The sequence below is a fragment of the Coregonus lavaretus genome (assembly GCF_964263955.1).
Source record: "Coregonus lavaretus genome assembly, chromosome: 6".
Lineage (NCBI taxonomy): Eukaryota > Metazoa > Chordata > Actinopteri > Salmoniformes > Salmonidae > Coregonus > Coregonus lavaretus.
Window position 1 is genome coordinate 53423385 of NC_139993.1, and position 20591 is coordinate 53443975.

The 20591-nt window shown below is 42.9% G+C and overlaps 2 protein-coding genes across 2 annotated transcripts; both read right to left on the bottom strand.

Annotated features, from left to right (window-relative positions):
- Positions 1-1620: 1620 nt before the first annotated feature.
- LOC311130463 (forkhead box protein F2-like) lies at positions 1621-6249 on the bottom strand (the record flags this gene model as incomplete). Its single annotated transcript, XM_084163194.1, has 2 exons — positions 1621-2160; positions 5277-6249. 2 exons carry the CDS (start codon positions 6247-6249, stop codon positions 1982-1984), a joined length of 1152 nt encoding a protein of 383 aa, XP_084019320.1. The 3' UTR covers positions 1621-1981.
- Positions 6250-12400: 6151 nt separating this feature from the next.
- LOC311130567 (forkhead box protein Q1-like) lies at positions 12401-14282 on the bottom strand. The gene has a single exon (XM_084163333.1). It carries the CDS (start codon positions 14014-14016, stop codon positions 12973-12975), a length of 1044 nt encoding a protein of 347 aa, XP_084019459.1. The 5' UTR covers positions 14017-14282; the 3' UTR covers positions 12401-12972.
- Between the last annotated feature and the right edge of the window lie 6309 nt (positions 14283-20591).

Consider the following 20591-nt stretch of genomic DNA (forward strand, 5'->3'; position numbering starts at 1 on the left):
CTCCCATCACTCTCTCTCCCTCTCTCTCTCTCTCTCTCTCTCTCTCTCTCTGTCTCTGTCTCTGTCTCTGTCTCTTTCTAATCTGTTTTTCTCCAACAACCCAGCTTCTTTCTCTATAAGTGGGTTCTGTTTACTGTAATTCTAATAATACTGTGTGGTCACATCTCAATAAATGTGGCCCTCCGCAGCTTGTTTGTTTATGAGTTCTTCAAAAGTTGGCAATCCTGAAAAATCTGCTATGAGGCAGGGGGGTAGAGGTCTGGTGACGCGGAAGACTTTCCGCTGTGGAACCAGGCAGGCTGGCTCAGGCTGTAGATGGCGCAATGAGACAACTCAAAACATGGAAATACCCAAGTGTCCAACATCATCAGCCGAGTTGGTAAATCATCTAAAATGTTTTAGGCCTACTTAAATAGAAATTAACTAGGCCTACTGTACTTAGACACTCATCAAGTATTCAGAAAAAGTAAATTAGATTGTATTAAACACCAGCTGCCTTTTCTCTCACGAAGTCTATGGGTAAATATTGATATTGCAGCTCACTGTCTGCGATAAAGACATGCAGCGAGTTGTGTAGCCCCATTGTTACTACGCCATAAGATAAAATCCTTAGATATTTATCCCCGTGGCTCAAGGTATATAATGTTCTTCTTCAAAAGAGTCATTCGTTTCCCACAACATGTATGTCCAGTTATTAAATGGGATTGTTTTAAAACTTACCCAGAATCCACGCTTTTGCTTTACCTTCTTAAGCACGGTTTTTAGGTTACAAAGTGTCATCATACAAAACAAAGACGTTGAATTTGGTTATTAAAAGTATGCCTGTGAATGCCAAATAATCAAATTTACACCGACTCAAATCTAATATGAATCACAAATCTCCACAAATTATCAACAAGGATAATAGGCCTATAATAATAGTAAATACCAATGATTAGCCTATAATTAGCCTACTATATTTATGAGAGACAAGCAGGCAGGTGTAGCCGAAAATATATCAGCTTTATTGAAACACTTTACAACGAGAAAATTAAGCAAATCTCAAAAAGGTATACAATAAGTGCAAATCTGTTGCAATTTTTGTTATAAAAAGCTTTGTGTATGTGCATGTACTTTTATAAATCAGAACAGAGGCCTAGTTACATAAAATATAGGCTATTTGTTTGCACAAGTAATGACAGCAAACACATAATTAAAATCGTTTTCAAACTTATTTTGAAGAAGAAAACGTTGGTCAATAGAGAACAGAATAAGGCAAAGTGGTTTCATTGTCATAAGCTTTGGAGCTCCCCCCCCCCCACTGGGCAAAAACGGGTTGAATCAACGTTGTTTCCACATTATTTCAACCCCCCCCCCCAAAAAAAAAAAAGTGTGATGACGTTGAATGAACGTGGAAAATACATTGGATTTGCAAAAAGTCATCAACATAAGGGCATTCCCACTGAGCACACACTGGTTGAATCAACGTTGTTTCCACATCACTTCAATTAAATTAAGTTGAACCAACATGGAATAGACGTTGAATTGACATCTGTGACCAGTGGGTTTGTATTTTTTTTCACCTAACTTTTAACCGAAATCCAATGACATGGTGATTTTTTTTTTTGATTTCACGTTGAATTCACAATAGCTGACAACTCAATCAAATTTAAATAAAAATTAGAGGTTGAACTGACATCTGTGCCCAGTGGGTCCTTCATTTCAGAAACAGTTAGTGCATAATATACTGTCCTTCTTTTAGACCTATCAAGATGACGAAGGCCACTGAAAATATATCCTGATGTGAGACATTTTTCCAGACTCTCAAAAATAGGCTACTGTCCCCATTGTTCGTTCTCATCAGTAAGATGACAGAGCATTTACTTGCGTTTTAACTGTCGCCAGACACGTATAGAATCAGTTTAAATTGTTCGATTTTGTGTTGATCACATTCTCATATCCAGAGCACAGTTTGGGCCTTTACACGCACTCGATGTCCCGCTCACATCACGCACGGTTTTACGTCTTGACAAAGGCTTTGGTGATGGTGGTGATGGTGATGATGATGATAGTAAGATCCACTGGCTGATGGATGGAACGAGGAGATGCCGTTAAAATTCAGGACAAAATCCTTCCTGTCGACAACGGGTGAGGAGTGGCTCTGGTAGCGAGGGATCCCTGCTGAGAGAGAGAGAGAGAGAGAGAGAGAGAGAGAGAGAGAGAGAGAGAGAGAGAGAGAGAGAGAGAGAGAGAGAGAGAGAGAGAGAGAGAGAGAGAGAGAGAGAGAGAGAGAGAGAGAGAGAGAGAGAGAGAGATTGGTGCTCTCCAAAATATATGAACAATACACATAGTTCTTCTCCCCTCCTCCTTCTAACTTTAGCTTTCTATACGTGTAGTTATTTATTTTTACATACTCGTGTGTGGCACAGAGGAGCGTGCAATCATAAATATGAAAAAACTGGTCAATTAATCAGAAATAATTTAAATGATTGTAAACGCTTGACTTTTAAACAAAAAAAAACTGTTATGTCTAAGTTTTCTTTTAGAATATAGGATAATAATCCTATAACTCTGACGTTTATGCATTACATTGACTTTGTGTAAAAATATGTTATAGTATTCAGTGTATTGTGTAGCCTATATATTTTCTATATATTTTAAGGTTTGAAATTGACACATCTTCCAATAATTTGGCCAGTAAACAATGCGGAGACATAGTCCCATAACACCACGCGCAGAAATCAGAAATTACTCTCAATGAATCTATAGATTAAACCTAATCAATGACGGAGGGGACATTGTTAATTTGTTCTGTTATTAGTCTATGTTAAATTATGTTATGTTGACCTGTGATACGTTATTCATTGCTGAAGAGGCAGGGATTTGCTGGCCTTTTGAGAATAAGTAAAATAATGACAATGTCCCCTCAGAATTTCAATTTCAGGAGAACTAAAACCTTTAATCCAAAGAAACTGCATGTGTTAGGCCTATTTCCTCTTCAGAATTATTAAAATTGAACCATGCAATTAATTCAATGTATACAATATGTTATTTTGGATGTGTGCAAATTAGATGCATAGACCCTAGCCATATAGCCTCCGCTCACGCTGAGCAAAATATACATTCGAGCAGCAGTCTCCTTTAATTAAAAAATCAGCCTAACGGAAAACACTATCATGACTTGACTTCTGAATCCCTGCGCCCTCAATACTAGCGTCTCTAATGTTAGTTTAGTTTAGTTTAGTTAAGTTTGTGCACATATTTTGCGTGAGCACCTCTCATTTGTGACTGTTTTATTATGTGTACACAGATATTTGACCTAGAGAATGTTTGGTCTTAAATGTTTAGTCTTTAACTTAACATGATCTGGTTAAAGACTGAAGTTAAGAGTGATTTGATAGGCATATAATAACCAAACAGCCTCGTTATGTTTCAGTGCTTTTCTACACCAATTGGCCTCCATATCCTTCACAGAGATTTATGAAATATGATTTAGGTCAGGGTGCTTATGTTTTCCCTCCTTGATTGTCCGTTTCTCCTGATGGCCATATAGACACATTACACTGTTTATCCTCGAAATCTGCAGTAGCAACATCAGACGTGCTAATTCATCATAATTATAATTTAAAATTATTTTCAGACAAATAATTGAATCGGTAAAATAAGAACATAGGTTCTTGTCATAGATATGTCTGAATATGTCAGGCCAGCAACACGGTCAGAGCGAGAGTGAGGAGAGGGAAAGGGGGAGAGAGACAGAGAGCGTGATCCTCATCAAGGTCATAAGGACTCCAGATGTGACGCCTGTACACGCAATGTGCGGTGTTTTCTCTCCTCGGGACTGCAGGCCTCTATCCTGAGGGTCCTGCCTCGCGCTGCAGCCCTCGCGCCCCATTTTCAGAGACAACACACCCACCGTGATTGACAGTCGCCATGAGGAGTGTAAGACCCCGCTAGCACAGATAACGGCTTGTCCTCTAAATAGTTATAAGAAGTCGCGTAAAGTTTAACAAGGCTTGGAGTCTCCTGCGGGTAGGTCTAGGTCTATGCGCTGGTTTAAATTATCTTCTTCAGTGTGGTCCGACTCGCACAGCCTTTGTTTAGATAACCCCCGACGCTTTAGAAGGAATAATTCCGCTCTCAGAAATCCCTTGGACTTTTGTTAAAGCCTCGATAAATTAGAAGCATGTTAAACAAGATGAACATGAACCAAATGACATGTGAAAGCGGTCAACTGGCCTAAGGAGCGATGTGTAAAATGTACACAAAGGGCTACAATTTCAATTATGGCCCATTGCATCGAGCTCCTATCCAAACATTTATGTAAACAAGAACGCAGCCCCATACATTATTTTTTCCTAAGGCCTAGCCTATATATTCAAGAACAGTTTTCAACTATTTTGTTAATTTCCGTTGTAAGAAGCTGTGGTTGCCCTTATATTTCCCACCTCAACTGAATTGTCCTTATAATTATGCATGCAGATTTGTGTCTTTGATGCCCTCAAATAGGATTATTTCGGCCTATGTCATTCAAGTTGTTTCCTTAATTCCACAACAGAATATAGTTGCAAACTAATAATCAGAAATACAATACAATTATTTTAACCCACAAAATTGGGAAGCTATTTTGCCATAACACAACTTGCAATGTGAAGGAGATGCATCCACGTGAACCAGTCATTTTAATTAAATTATATGAAAATAACATTACATCGAAAATGCATTAAGAGACCTATGCATCTCCAACATAGCTGTATATATGCATTACAAATGCAAGTCATTCCATATTTAATCCGCAACAACGCACTTTTATATTAGTCTAATTATTTTATTTGCCAAAGTTTTGATTAATCTGCATATCACATTAGTAAGTAGCCTAAGATAATGATATTTAACTAGACTACATTTGGTTCTGCATGTAGGAGATTGTCTATAAGACAGTCTATAAGATTATTGGCATATTGTCTATAAGATAGGCCAACTATAATTTTCACAAATACAAATGTAGCAATTTTATAGGCTATTACGCATTGCGTAAAGTTGTGGTTTTAGCCTCCAGAAAACAGCACAACTGACCAAAGAGCAAGTAAATTGTCAACCTGCAAATATTTTAGTTTGCCACGTGTATAACAAATGCAACAAATGTAGTATTTTTACAGTACTTTTAACAGTACTTGTTGTGCTTGACCAAGTGTAATTGGAATGGTAAAATGGGTAGGCATAAACTCCCTATTACGTATGACATTTCACATCTATTTATTAACGTGTTATGACTTGACTTACACAACGTTTATTACCTGAGATATCGGCGGTGTCCCTGGCGTTCTGGTGGAGGTAGCTCTGCTCCAGGGAGTAGGGGGACATGCCAGAGTGTAGCCCAGAGGACGCCGGGCTGCTGGAGGCTAGAGGCTGCTGCTTGATGTACGGGGAGCCGCCGGGAGACGCCCAGTGTCCGGAGGTACTGGCATATGGAGAATGACCGTGACCGTCTAACGCACTGGCCATAGCCGGGGATGAGGGCACAGGGCTGCTGCTACTGTCCGGTCCACCGTAGTCCCCGTTGGACGTTACCGGACAGCTGGCCATGTACGTGGACCCGGGGCTCGGGGACATGTGAGGTACGTGGTGGCCGCTAAGCCCGTCGTAGCCACCTGCCATGGAGTTGGTCATCATGTCCAAGTTGTAACTGTTGCTATGACACGCCAGAGACCCGGGCGCCTGAAATTCAAAGCTCTGCGGTAAAATGGTCGTACCGAAGCCTATCCCGTTCATCATCCGGTACATGGGCTTCAGGGCTTGGCATTTTCTCCGGAAGCCCCTGGGTCTGCGGCGGAACGAGCCCTCTTCGAACATGAACTCGCTGGCCGGGTCGATGGTCCAGTAGTGGCCTTTGCCCGGCCTACCCAGCCCTTTTGGCAGCTTGATGAAGCACTCGTTTAGGGAAAGGTTGTGCCGGACGGAGTTCTTCCAGCCCTGGTAGGATCCTCTGAAGAAGGGGAACCGGGCCTGGAGAAACTGATATATCTCACTTAGCGTCAGCCTCTTGGTGGGTGAGCTCTGTATCGCCATGACGATGAGCGCAATGTAGGAGTAGGGAGGCTTCTCTGGTCGCCTCAGTCCGGAGCTCGCCTTCTTGCCTTTGGCCCCGGTCGAGGAACTGTCCATGGCGGCCTGTGGGCTCATCATGGCGGGTTGCAGGACACCGGAGGCTGGGCTGGACCTCAGGGGAGGCGGTGGGTCCAGCTTCTGCTGAGAGGTCTCGGTCGTCATCTCTGCTCCGCTGACGCACTGCTTAGCTGAGCAGTGACGTGAGAAGAGAAAGAGAGAGAGAGAGATTGAGAAGAAGGTGATAGCAAGTAATGTCGCTTCTTCTCAAAGTCCTCTACAAATCGCACAAGCCGTTGGTCTTCGGAATTCCACAAGAAGGGTTTGGAGAGGGAAAACGCTCTCCCGTTCTGTTGGACTCTCCTATTACGCAGAAAATGTGCAGCGAGTTTGCAGTGTCAGAATGTGGGAGAGAGATGGGAGAGCAGAGTATCCAGTGAGGGCTGGAGGGCTCGCTATAATGCAGGGTTTTGCGGAGGCTCAGTCCGACACAGAGGCTCCGGTGCAGTTCGGTGTCACCGTGGCGGTGAGTGCTGCTCTGCGGCGCACCGGGTGGCCATCGCCTTAATCCCTAAAGGGGAGGAAACGCGAAGACTCCTCAATTTAGTGCGCGCGGCCGCTCAGCCAAACAAAATGCGACCACCTATCATTTTGTAAATCTTTCTTTCCTCTAAGACCCCCCCCCCCCCCCCCCCCCACACACACACACACATATCTCCAAATCCCCCCTGAAATCAGTGACGACTAGAGCCCTCCTCCCCTCTCCCCCCTTCCACTGCCAAATCTGCCCCCTGTCCAGTCGCTGCAGCAGAGTCAAGCCCCTCTCTCTCTCTCTCTCTCTCTCCATCTCGCATCCCCCCTCCCTCTTCCACCCTCTCTCTTTCCCCTGCTCTCTGACATCTCAAATACATGCAATTATGCCATCTATCAAACCTCCCCAGACATTCCAATCAACAGCGTCACACGCCACGCGCACAAGGTAAAGAGCTCATCTCTAACACTTTTCTTGCATGTTGTTGCCTGTTGCTAAATGTCATTATACTGAATAACGGAAACATTTTCTGTAATGAAATATGAAGGGTATAACGGTATAGGCTAGCATATATAAGAGTAGGCTACTTTACAAAAAAAAAAAAAGGGGGGGGGGTTCTGAGTAAATGACTTTGACATGAGTGGAAGCAGGCTTTTTCCATCAAGCGCGGCCTTGGATACCACACACAGCGCGCCAGTGTCAGTTTTCAGCCCCAGGCTCGAGCCGGTCCCCTGGGCCCCCCGTTCGTTAGAGAGAGAACCGAAATTAGGCGCGCGGGCGTCGACAGCTTCCTCCCCTATGAAGACAGACCATAATATAGATTTGTCCAACATGATGCAATTATTTAGTCTTAAAAGATAAAAGGCCTATCATCAACATCAATAATGATAACAACAAGAGAAATAGGATTTGTTCAGAAACACGGCCTACAGATTCAGATTGTATTAATCCCGTTACAAGGTTAAGTGTTGATACTATATGACTGCATCATGCAGATAGCCCGTTTAATATTTATACTGTAATTACTTTTATGGTTAATTTTGTTATGCCTGCATTTGATAGGGCCTACACTTCCTCGTTTTCAATTCAGCCACCTAATGTTATAAAAATAAAAATAAAAATATTGAGCTAAATATTCGTTTATATAGCCTAGTACTTAAATAATGCAATAATTTTCAGTCATTTTTTTGTATGTATATGCTTTGTGAATAGCCGGCCTATTATGTTTGGTAGTTGTATACGTTTATAATAAACAGCTCATTATTACAGTTGAGTAGGTCTAGGCTTTACAGAAATACAAATAGACCTACAAACAATATTTGTCCAAAAATGGTCATAGGCTAAAAATAATTAATATAACGTTAAATTTAGATTATCAATCTTTTTTAATTTGGAGCTAAATCACATCACCATACCCCATTCTCTTTGTATGCCTAGTCTCCCTCATTTCATTTCTACCACCTGGATTTGTTTTACACTGAGCTTTATTTTGTATTATGCCGCTGAGTTGAAACAATGAGAAGGAAAGAGTGAACAACTGTAAACAGTGGACTAGGCCTATACCTCCGATTAGAATAGAATAGTTTAAGGTTCAGGCTGGGCCTAAGGGATTTAATTTCTGCATTTATGATACGGACATCTTATCTTGGGATAGTCGAGCTATAGAAAATAGACTGAAAAGAAAAGATGTCATAAACTAATCCGCTCCTCATCTCTTTGTGTGTGTGTGTGTGTTTGTGTGTCTGTCTAACATCACTCCCGTCCTTTTAAGTGTAGGCCTAAAATATAAAGGATTTTCAAACAATGGCCATCAACAATAACCTTTACACTTCACAACAAAGGATGTGAGGATAAAATCATTTTTCCACCATGACACAGAGAAGTTTGTGGAACCTAATGGCCTTAGAATTTCCTGCGACATCAGAACGTATGACCCCCGCGGTGATCAGGATGCCTCCGCGGCTAGGAGGAAACTTTGTTCTGCGCGAGAGCACTTTGAAGACTGGCCACTGCTTTTACGCGTAGAGGAGCTCTTATTATAGCTGTTTTGAAATATCTAGTAAACAACATTTATGTCACATATTTACATGGGTTCTGGTTTTTAATAGTGATGGATATCCTTTGGCATTTCTGTCAGATTTTGATCCTTTTAGCCTGAAGAACGCCATCCTAGAACAATATAAATGGTTGTTTTTTATCTTTGGAAAAATATTGAAGTGTCAACTATAATATTATAGCTAATATTGGTTTAACGTCCCTGATTATTTATACAAAGGCTTACACCATTCAGATATTAGTTCATGAAAAATGTGGCTCAGAATTCTGTTTATGAATGTATATTTAATGTGTAGGATATTGCTGAAGGAAAATTAATGCAGCGGTCCATGAAATAAATTAAATGGTTACTTTCCATTGTTTCACAATTATTTTCAATTGATTTATTGTGTGATGGTCAATATAAGTCTTATAATAAGCTAATTATAATACTTGTTTGTTTGTTTTAATAATTTGTTTGTTTGTTGATAAGCCATAAAACCACACACTCTTTCCATAGAAACACAGGCCTGCTGGTTGTTGGTCCTTCTCATAGGCCTATAGCCTATTTTGACCTCTCCTCACTTCTTTTGACAAGTGCCTAAATCTTTCCTGAGCATTTTTTAAAACTCATTTTGAAGATATGAAATATAATTTAAATAGCTATTTCCAGGGAATTATAACGGTAATGTGCGTATTTTTGTCTTCTTTCAGGCGCCTCAGCAGTCGCGCTTCCTGTCCAGCTCAACCCGGACTTTTGTGCTGAGAGGCTCTTTCTCCAGAAGCTCACGCGAGGTTCAGCGGCGGGCAGAGTGGCTGACTGTTTCAACTTCCTACCATTGGACTGCAGGCCTAAACCCCGGACCAGAACTACAGCGTATTTAGGTCTCTATTCAATCCATAGCGCTGAAGATCCGCTTTATAGCGCGATTGACAATTATAGGCAATGTTCCCGCGGTGGCGGAGACTGCATTCATGGTAAACACTGCATACGTCGGCTCAATCGGAAATTACCTTTAGTTTTCAACGCGGTTCTTCTGCGATACTTCGGTGATACGGATTGAATGGAGCCCAGTCTCTACTGCTCTCAGACTCAGGCATGTATTTGGTTTATTAGGATAAGCCATATTTTAACTAGTTCCTGTTCCACACACCAGAGAGAGCTAGTCCTTAGCCATAGAATGAAAACATAACGGTAGCCTACACTGATGGAGCGTTCACCTGTTATGGCCGTAATTGCTAGTGCTCTGCGCAGTGCGTAGCATACAGGTGTGCTGTTCCGGGATTTCACCTGCAGGTTGCAGCATTGTTCATGGAACGGGACTCAACCCTCTCACATGTCACCTAGACCCCCGGGTGCACGTTCTGGTTTTTGCCCTAACACTACAGAGCGGATTAAAATAAACAAAGCTTGATGATGAGTTGGTTATTTTAATCAGCTGTGTAGTGCTAGGGCAAAAAACAAAACGTTCATCCAAGGGGGGTCCCAGGACCGAGTTTGCAGACTGCATTTCTCTGAGTATAGTAAAACAATAGTGTCATCTGTCAGGTTATTTTTGTTAGCATAGTATAGTCCTAGGCCTATGCATCAATGTACATGATTGAGGAGAACGGACAGGTAATGTTTTATGTCCAAATATTTGTCCACATGCATTGTATTTGTAGAAACATGTACCGGCCTAAACAAGAATGTCTTCCGTTCTATTTGGGCCCAGATCGATGAGGGACTGACAACCCCTCGCAAGAAAGACAGGGTAAAATGTAAATGGTAAATGTAAATGTAAAGGGTAAAATGTCAATGGTAAATGTATCAACACATTTGCTCTTTTTCTTTTCAGATTTGGTCGTCTATCAATCGACTTACAAATTGGTGCATTCACCTAATGATAGCCAGTGGGACAACCACTTTACAATATATCTTCTTTTTTTTTTGGGGGGGGGGCTCATTTCTCATTGGTCCACAATAAAATAATGTACTGTTCACGGTCTTTTCTATGTATCCTTCTTTGCAATGTTTGTCTAGATACAGCACTTCCTAGTGATAGTCTACAACTTTGTCAATAACATTAGGCCTAACATTGTTAGGGGAACGGGAATCGTAATTCATGTGGGCGACACTACATGTGATGACGTCGAGGGTCTCCTTCAGGACCGGGGACAGCTCGAGACATCGCGTATGGACTGCATCCTTGCCTCTATTGAGAACCCCCATATATCCCCTGTCTGTGTTGAAAAGGTCAAATCATTTAGGTTTTATTGGAATGTGTTGTGATAATTTATGGACTTTGCGCTTGAAGTAGCCAACATTATTGTTTCTCATTACTAAACCGATTACAGAAATCCAACTTGTCTTTTGGTCATTTAATTTTGAAACATTGTTTTGGTAAAAGTTATTTGTATAGCCTATCGTTTAGCATTCGCAGGTCTGTGTCTTCGTTGTTGTGGACTGGTAGGCTATATGTCGTAATTCATCCCACGTCTTGTTTCGTATTCTAAAGATATTGTTGTACATCTTACTCAGAAAATCAGGACATTGATTTAATGTTTGTCATGTGTTTAAAAAAAATCCTCAACATAGCCTCTAGTAGGATGAAAAAGGTCTAAGATATGTTTTCAAGTGTTCATGATAAAAAACAACAACATGAAATGCACTAATGTTTTATAATAATAATTATTATTATTAGTATTAGTATTATGTATTAGCCTATTATTATTTCAGTATGACAGGCACATTCTGAATTGCGTGACTTGAGACGAGAACAAGCTACAAGGCAGAGTATAGTCAAATGTCATATTTGAACAAGCTATATTTGATTGTACAATGTTTATAGGAGACCCGGATCCCGGGCATGTTTCTTACCCTCGTGTGAACGCTACAGAACAGAGAATGTTTAATGAGTACGCCATAGCTTGCCTGGCATGCTATGGTAGGCCTACAATTTACCCTTAAGCATAAACCATAGTTTACGTTTAGAGATGGAGCGCAGTTGTCCAAAGTCTGAGATTCCATCCTCGAACCTATATATAAGAGCTTGAGGAGACGTGTATATGTTCACTGTGCTTAATAGATACTGTACATTATAACTACACATGATTTGCTATTGTGCAGCTAAATGTCCGTAATAACTGAACTCAAACCCCTTTACTCGGAACAACCTTCCTAGACGTGTGTTGCAGTTAAAGTTAATGATCCTTCGTGTAAAGCGTCAGATTATATGATTTACTTGACAAAATTCAACACTCCCCATTCTGGGACGGATCTCACCACACTTAAATATTTAGAAATAGCTCAACCGAGCTGTAATTTGTGCCTAACAGTGTTGCTTCCTTAGTTGTGCGGTGCAGGCAGAGAGGAAGACAGAGGGGTGAAATTGAGGTATTGTAAATCTGTGAATATATAGCCCTCTCTGTGCCTAACACTGCTGTTTCCTAGTTGTGCCTTGCCATGCAGAGTAGGCAGATGTCTGAAATGAATGTATAACTTTCTCTTCATTCCTCTGGTACTTCAGTAGGCTTGTTTAAGTGGTGAGGATGCCAAAACAGCACCAGTGTTGCCAGGCGCTACGCCCTTCCAGTTCCAGGCAGATAGATATCGGATCTTCCTCTGATCACGCATGCAAACTTTTTCCGCCCTCTGATTCCAAACACACTTCAAGTTGGCCTATACTTCATGGAAAAATATAGATTCATTTTTTTATTGCCCTTGCCTTATCTTTACCTAAAGGAAAATAAAGAATACATACTCCTGGTTTGCTTGGATTATTTTTTCCCCAATAAGTTTTTATTTTCTCTCATAAAATATCGTCCATGCATGAATCAATGTTTAGGGAAACAGACAGTGTATTTCCTTTCTTTTTGTGCAGCCTCCTTACATGGAGTAGTCAACAATCCAACAAATATTTTAAACTACAATATTTTTCAGCAAGTCATACAAAACTACATCAACACATACATAGTAATATATATTTTTCAAAATTGTTGGCACATGGTAGCCGTCGTTTACAGTAGAAATGACCTAAAAACCACGTAACACACACACACACACACACACACACACACACACACACAGTGGAATGGCATGTCAGATTGCAACTAATTTGCTTCGTCCTAGTAATAACCAGATAGAAATAAAGTAATGACAACAATAACACATTACGTTATTCATCACCGCTAAACGACTTGTTATAATCAGAAACAGTTAAATGCACTGAAATGCCTTTTTTAAGACATTAGAAAAACGTAGAGCGCATAGGAAAGTGCACATGTCAAATTTAAGATACATAATTACATTATTGTCCCTTATGTTGGCTTTAGGAGCGCAATTAATCTATCTGGTAAGGATGACAGCTGCCAACTCGCGCTGTGTGCATCTTCACAGGGGAGAAAGCAGCATCGGAGTTTGGCATGTGGCCCTGTGACGTCATGTGGAGAGCTGTGAGTGGGTCCCTGCTGTGCTCTGCTTGCTCCGCGAGGCTGCACCTGTACACGTGCAACATGTGTGACGCGCCGGTGCTGACCTGGTGGTATGAGTGCTGTGCATGTGCGTGCGCCATAGCAGCGGGTACCGGTGGGTAGGCCAGTGTGTAGGGCAGCATGTGGTGAGCACCGGCGGGCCAGTAGAGCCGGTGGGCACCGGGGTTGGCATGTGAACTGTCTCTATCGGTGTGGTCTCTGTCCACCCTACGTATGAAGGGCTTGCTGAGGATGCTATCGATGGAGAAGGAGCTGGAAGAGCTGGAGAACTTGGCTCCCATCACCCTCTCTTCCCGGGAGGGCACAGATGGAGTGGCCGAGATGCGAGTCTCCTCGCCTGGGGTCTGGATGTCTGGGGTGTCGGTGTCCTTATTGGAACCACCGGACCGGCCCTTAGTGATGCGCTTCCTCCTGCGGCGGAACACCCCGTCAGCGAAGGTGTACTCGCTGTGCGGGTTCAGCATCCAGTAGTTGTCCTTGCCCCATGGCCTGGAAGCGTCCCGGAGCACCTTGAGGAAACAGTCGTTCAGCGACAGGTTGTGGCGCACCGAGTTCCGCCAGCCGGTGTAGCTGCCCCGGAAGAACGGGAACTTCTTCATCAGGTAGTCGTTGATCTCGGCCAGAGTCAACCGGCCGCTGCCGGAGTCCCGGATGGCCATGGCGATGAGTGCGATGTAGGAGTAGGGCGGCTTGGGTCTGCGGGTGTAGGGTTTGCCCTTGCCATCGCCGCTGCTCGGGGTAGCAGGTGCCGGGCTGTTGGCCACGCAGTCGCCGTCTGAGCCCAGCTCCTCCCCGGATAGGGGAGAGGGGACGCTACCTTCGGCGTCACTGTGACTGCACACCTCCATGGGCTTCTGAAGGAAGTGGCTTGCGGAGAACACTTCAAGTTTCATTTTTAATGATTTTATTTTTTTCCCCTCCTCTCACCTGTCAGTGTGTAGCTGTCAGAGTTCCTTGCAGGACAGTGCGGTTCTCCTAATCAGAAAGTAAGAAAATGTGTCTGTCCTGGTTCTTAGGAGAGGCGCAGGTGTAGCCTGTGAGTCTGTTTCAGTGGTGGAGTCAGTGCACCTGTCTGTCTGTTTCGGTTCGAGGAGCTCCGTTGTACAGAGGAACCGGAGGCACCCAAACTCTTGACTGTTGAGCAGCTGAGAGTCTATTTGTCTCCGGAGACACACGCGCCCTGTTATAATATAATCCCTCAGCGAGGGACGGCCCACGGGGGGCGTGGTCTAGCGTTTCGAGCTCAGAGTAATCTCAAATCCATTGAAGCATTGAGGGATTTATGATTGCATGCTCCTCTGTGCCACACAGGAGTATGTAAAACAAAAATAAACGTATAGAAAGCTAAAGTTAGAAGGAGGAGGGGAGAAGAACTATGTGTATTGTTCATATATTTTGGAGAGAACCAATCTCTCTCTCGCTCTCTCTCTCGCTCTCTCGCTCTCTCTCGCTCTCTCTCTCTCACCTGAGTGAGTGACTCACCTGCATGACTGTAGATTGTGTACCAGAAAAGAGTTTCGCGCGAGGTGGCGTGCATTTACCAGACACACACAGATGTGTTTACATGTGTAATGTTTATGTTTGTAGAGAATCTCAGGTCACCCTAAATTTATTTACAATTATATTTCAGTGATATGTTTACGGTGGTTATGAACTAAAACACCTTGCTCTAGGTCTAATCTAACATTTCCTGTCCTTTGCATAATAACCACCCAGCTAGCATATTTGGTTCCTTAGAAGTTGTGGGAACATAAAATTGAACAGTTTTTTTAACATTCTGAAAATGGAAGGGAACATTTAGCCTGTTCAGCGAACGTACACTACCGGTCAAAAGTTTTAGAACACCTACTCATTCAAGGGTTTTTCTTTATTTTTACTATTTTCTACAGCAAGGCACCCCCGCACCATAACACCTCCTCTTCCATGCTTTACGGTGGGAAATATACATGCGGAAATCATCCGTTCACCCTCACCGCGTCTCACAAAGACACAGTGGTTGGAACCAAAAATCTCAAATTTGGACTCCAGACAAAAGGACAAATTTCCACTGGTCTAATGTCCATTGCTCGTGTTTCTTGGCCCAAGCAGGTCTCTTATTATTATTGGTGTCCTTTAGTAGTGGTTTCTTTGCAGCAATTCGACCATGAAGGCCTGATTCACACAGTCTCCTCTGAACAGTTGATGTTGAGATGTGTCTGTTACTTGAACTCTGTGAAGCATTTATTTGGGCTGCAATTTCTGAGGCTGGTAACTCTAATGAACTTATCCTCTGCAGCAGAGGTAACTCTGGGTCTTCCATTCCTGTTTCATCATAGTGCTGATGGTTTTTGTGACTGCACTTGAAGAAACTTTCAAAGTTCTTGAAATGTTCCGGATTGACTGACCTTCACTTTTTAAATTAATGATGAACATTCCTGTGGCGATTCTCATGAGAGACAGTTTCATCATAGCGCTCACTTGGTCTTTTACCAAATAGGGCTAACTTCTGTATACCCCCCCCCCTACCTTGTCACAACACAACTGATTGACTCAAACGCAGTAAGAAGGAAAGAAATTCCACAAATTAACTTTTAAGAAGGCACACCTGTTAATTGAAATGCATTCCAGGTGACTACCTCATGAAGCTGGTTGAGAGTGTGCAAAGCTGTCATCAAGGCAAAGGGTGGCTATTTGAAGAATCTCAAATATAAAATACGTTTTGATTTGTTGAACACTTTTTTGGTTACCACATAATTCTTTGGTTACCACATTTTTAGGTTGCAAGGAGGTTCTGAGAACGTTTTACTATGGTTTTCGGAAAGTTTTCCTGGGAGGTTTAATTAACAACAAATTATAGGTTATTTGAAAGTAATGAAATAAAGTTCTGAGAACATATTTCAATAAGACGTTTTGTAACACTGTTACACTACATGGCCAAAAGTAAGTGGATTTGGCTATTTCAGCCACACCCGTTGCTCACAGGTGTATATAATCAAGCACACAGCCATGCAATCTCCATAGACAAACATTGGCAGTAGAATGGCCCGTACTGAAGAGCTCAGTGACTTTCAACGTGGCACCGTCATAGGATGCCACCTTTCCAACAAGTCAGTTTGTCAAATTTTTGCCCTGCTAGAGCTGCCAACTGTAAGTGCTGTTATTGTGAAGTGGAAATGTCTACGATCAAAAACGGCTCAGCAGCGAAGTGGTAGGCCACAAAAGCTCACAGAATGGGACCGCCGAGTTCTGAAGCACATAGCGCGTAAAAATCGTCTCTCCTCGGTGGCAACTCTCACTACCGAGTTCCAAACTGCCTCTGGAAGCAACGTCAGCACAATAACTGTTCGTCGGGAGCTTCATGAAATGGGTTTCCATGGCCAAGCAACCGCACACTAGCCGAAGATCACCATGCACAATGCCAAGCATCGGCTGGAGTGGTGTAAAGCTCACCGCCATTGGACTCTGGAGCAGTGGAAATGCGTTTTCTGGAGTGATGAATCACGTTTCACCATCTGGCAGTCCGACGGACGAATCTGGGTTTGGTGGATGCCAGGAGAACGCTACCTGCCAGAATGCATAGTGGCAACTGTAATGTTTGGTGGAGGAGGAATAATGGTCTGGGGCTCTTTTTCATGGTTCGGGCTAGGCCCCTTAGTTCTAGTGAAGGGAAATCTTAACGCTACAGCAGACAATTACATTCTAGACGGTTTGGGGAAGGCCCTTTCCTGTTTCGGCATGACAATGCCCCCGTGCACAAAGCAAGGTCCATACAGAAATGGTTTGTCGAGATCGGTGTGGAAGAACTTGCCTGGCCTGCACAGAACCCTGACCTCAACCCCATCAAGCACATTTGGGATGAATTGGAACGTTGACTGCGAGCCAGGCCTAATCACCCAACATCAGTGCCCGACCTCACTATTGCTCTTGTGGCTAAATGGAATCAAGTCCCTGCAGCAATGTTCCAACATCTAGTGGAAAGTCTTCTCAGAAGACTGGAGGCTGTTATAGCAGCAAAGGGGGGACCAAATCCATATTAATGCTCATAATTTTGGAATGAGATGTTCAACGAGCCGGTGTCCACATACTTTTGGTCATGTAGTGTAGCTTAGTTTGGGTTAACTCCAAGCACAGTTAGGACACAAGGAAATTAATTTGCTTAGGCATTAATCATGCAAACACATATATTTTTATTTTCACACGGTGTCAGTGGGATTCAAATTTATGATCTTCTGTTCTTTATCCATGGAATTAGTCCACTGCACCACCAGGATGGAGCTAGCATGCCATGTTTTTTAAACTCATACAAAGCTGTTAATTTTAGTCTATTAAAACAGACCCCATTTCAAAGGAAACAAGCACTCATAAAGATCAGGTGTGGCCATTTAGTGGGCGTGGCCAACACACCTGAACATGCTCAACAAGATAGAAGATAAGAGTTTTGTTTATGCTGAGAATGGAATGTATATGTTTTTAAATAACATTCTTCGAACATTGAAAGTTTTCTTGTGGTTTTCATGGAAAGTTTTCTTAATGTTATGTCAAACCAGTTGGAGAATGTTCCTAGAACATTACCAAAATTGAAATGAAATGTAACCATGTTTGAACTTTTAGGAAACGTTCTGTTAAAGTAATAAAACACCAAGAAAATATCATTTTTTGTCAAGTTCCTTAAATGTGCTGAGAATGTTCCAAATCCAAGCAACTGTCCTGCACCATTCCCAGAAAGTTGTGGGAAGTTTGTATGCAAATTGACTCTTGAAAAGAATAAAGATCAACAAAAGAGGGAAGATGTCTTTGAATCATCCCCTCTTCTGTTCTGTGTCTATCAGCCATCTTAATCCGTCTTTAATGTTAGGAGCTCTCAAAGTTCCTCCCATAGTTTGTTCAGAGAATAACAACATCTCCCCTCACACAAAGCTTAAGAGCTATATCAAAGGTTGTACATAAAACACACGCAAACACACACACACACACACACACACACACACACAGTTTGTAGCCTAATCCTAAAGTACATTTTACATTCTTAAGTGCAGGCCCCGTGATAATACAAGGTGTTGGGGCCTCCTCCCTCTACGGATGACTTCTCTGGAAAGGGGAAGTACTGTTGAGACAATACCGAGATGACACCACAGCAAAAATAGAAAGGTTAGCTCCATAGTAATTAAATATGTAAACTCTGGTTAAAATAAAGGCAAGCCCTGCATTTGCAAAGCGAGGATTACCTGAAAGGTCATGTATAGTTCACAGAATGGCACAGAAGTTCAAATGAAACATCTTCTCACTGGGCACACACTGGTTGAATCAACTTTGTTTCCACATCATTTCAATGAAATTACATTGAACCAACGTGGAATAGACATTGAATTGATGTTTGTGCCCAGTGGGTTAGTGCTTGTCATGCAGACTGACATGCAGTAGCTTATACCAAGGAGACCAGGAGAGTGATGAGACCACTTGGAGACATGGGTGGTCTGAGATGTTTAACTCTAGACCTATAGCCTATATCAGCATTATTTATCTCATCACTACATATATTTTGTATCAGGCTCAGTTATCACCCTCTCGCTTCTAGAATTACAGCCTAATATCTGTCCTCAATTCTAATGTCTGCCCCCCCCTCTCTCTCCCTCTCTCTCTCTCTCTCTCTCTCTCTCTCTCTCTCTCTCTCTCTCTCTCTCTCTCTCTCTCTCTCTCTCTCTCTCTCTCTCTCTCTCTCTCTCTCTCTCTAAGCAGGGGTAACGACGCAGCAAAAGGTCGGAAAGTTACATGAGTTATGAGCTTGGCCCGGGGTGAGTGATAATCATTAAACTGTCTTCTCCGCCACACCTCTTCGCAGCCCGGCGGCTATTTGGACTTAGGATGAATGTGAAATATTCCCTCGCGCTCCGCTGCCTGCCTGTGTGCGTTACCGGGTTCACCCGGCAGGCAGACAAGCCCGCGCGACCCGCGGTTGGTTCTGCTGGCTGGATGTGCACATTTCTCACACAAATACACACTTTAACACACCTAAACAAGCACACACACACACACACACACACACATGCACGCTTTTTCTTCGGTTACGCACTGCCTGCATGTTTCTGTTTGCTGTGGCTTTCTCCCACGGCCTCACTCCAAAATCACTTGTCAGTAGGCCTGACCCTGACCGTACCATGATACTCCTACCTCATAGCCTACTACTAGACAGATAGAACGATGAGTGCATTCTGGAACGCTCTTTTTAATGTGTCTGCATTCTTTTACACACGTCGAATTTTTCCCACGTCAGGAGAGAGCTCGAGACTTCAGTAAACACACCGTCAGTGCGTAATTATCACCTTGGGCGCGCAAGACGCGGCATGCGTGAAGCGCAGTACCCAGAACACAGCGACCCTGAGCAGCTGGCTTTAGGTCAAGAGATGCACCTGTGGAGTCTGGTCTGCTGTGTTCAGGATACTAAACAGACTGTCTTGGATGCTGGGTTTCTGTGTCTTGTTTGTTTCACTTCGTGTGTGTGTCTAAGAGAGAGCGAGAGAGAGAGAGAAAGAGAATGAGAGCGAGCGAACGAGATGTGCTCCAATGAGCACCCCTTTGATACCACTTAGGCCTGTTTTTTGTTGTTGCGTTCAGACAGCGGCCAATGATGTCCATTGCCCATTTTCTCACCCCTTACCTCACTCCTTAGCATACCTCAAATAGCCTTTCTCTCAACTCATTATAAGTCACGATCAGACTCTTCCACGACACAGAGGTACAGAGGGGACAGCGGGCTACGTGCCACCCGCCCTGGAACCAAACACAACACTGGTCTGACTTCATGAGTTTCTGATGGAGGTGAATAAATTACACGTGCCCTGTTTCCTCTTTCTAGAAAATAACATCACAGTAGCCTATACCGTGCATTCGGAAAGTATTCAGACCCCTTGTATTTTTTTCACATTTTGTTAGGTTACAGCCTTATTCTGAAATTGATTACATTATTTTTTTTCCTCATCAATCTACACACAATACCCCAGAATGACAAAGCGAAAACAGGTTTTTAGAAATGTTTGCAAATTTATAAAAAATAAAAAACAGAAATACCTTATTTACATAAGTATTCAGACCCTTTGCTTTGAGACTCGAAATTGAGCTCCGGTACATCCTGTTTCCATTGATCATCCTTGAGATGTTTCTACAACTTGATTGGAGTCCACCTGTGGTAAATTCTATTGATTGGACATAATTTGGAAAGGCACACACCTGTCTATATAAGGTCCCATCTCCCGAGTGGCGCAGTGGTCTAAGGCACTGCATTGCAGTGCTAGCTGTGCCACTAGAGATCCTGGTTAGAATCCAGGCTCTGTCGTAGCCGGCCACGACCGGGAGACCCATGGGGCGGCGCACAATTGGCACAGTGTCGTCCAGGGTAGGGGAGGGAATGGCCGGCAGGGATGTAGCTCATGGCGTTTGATAAGAGCGTCTGCTAAATGACTAAAATGTAGATGTAAAATGTCCCACAGTTGAC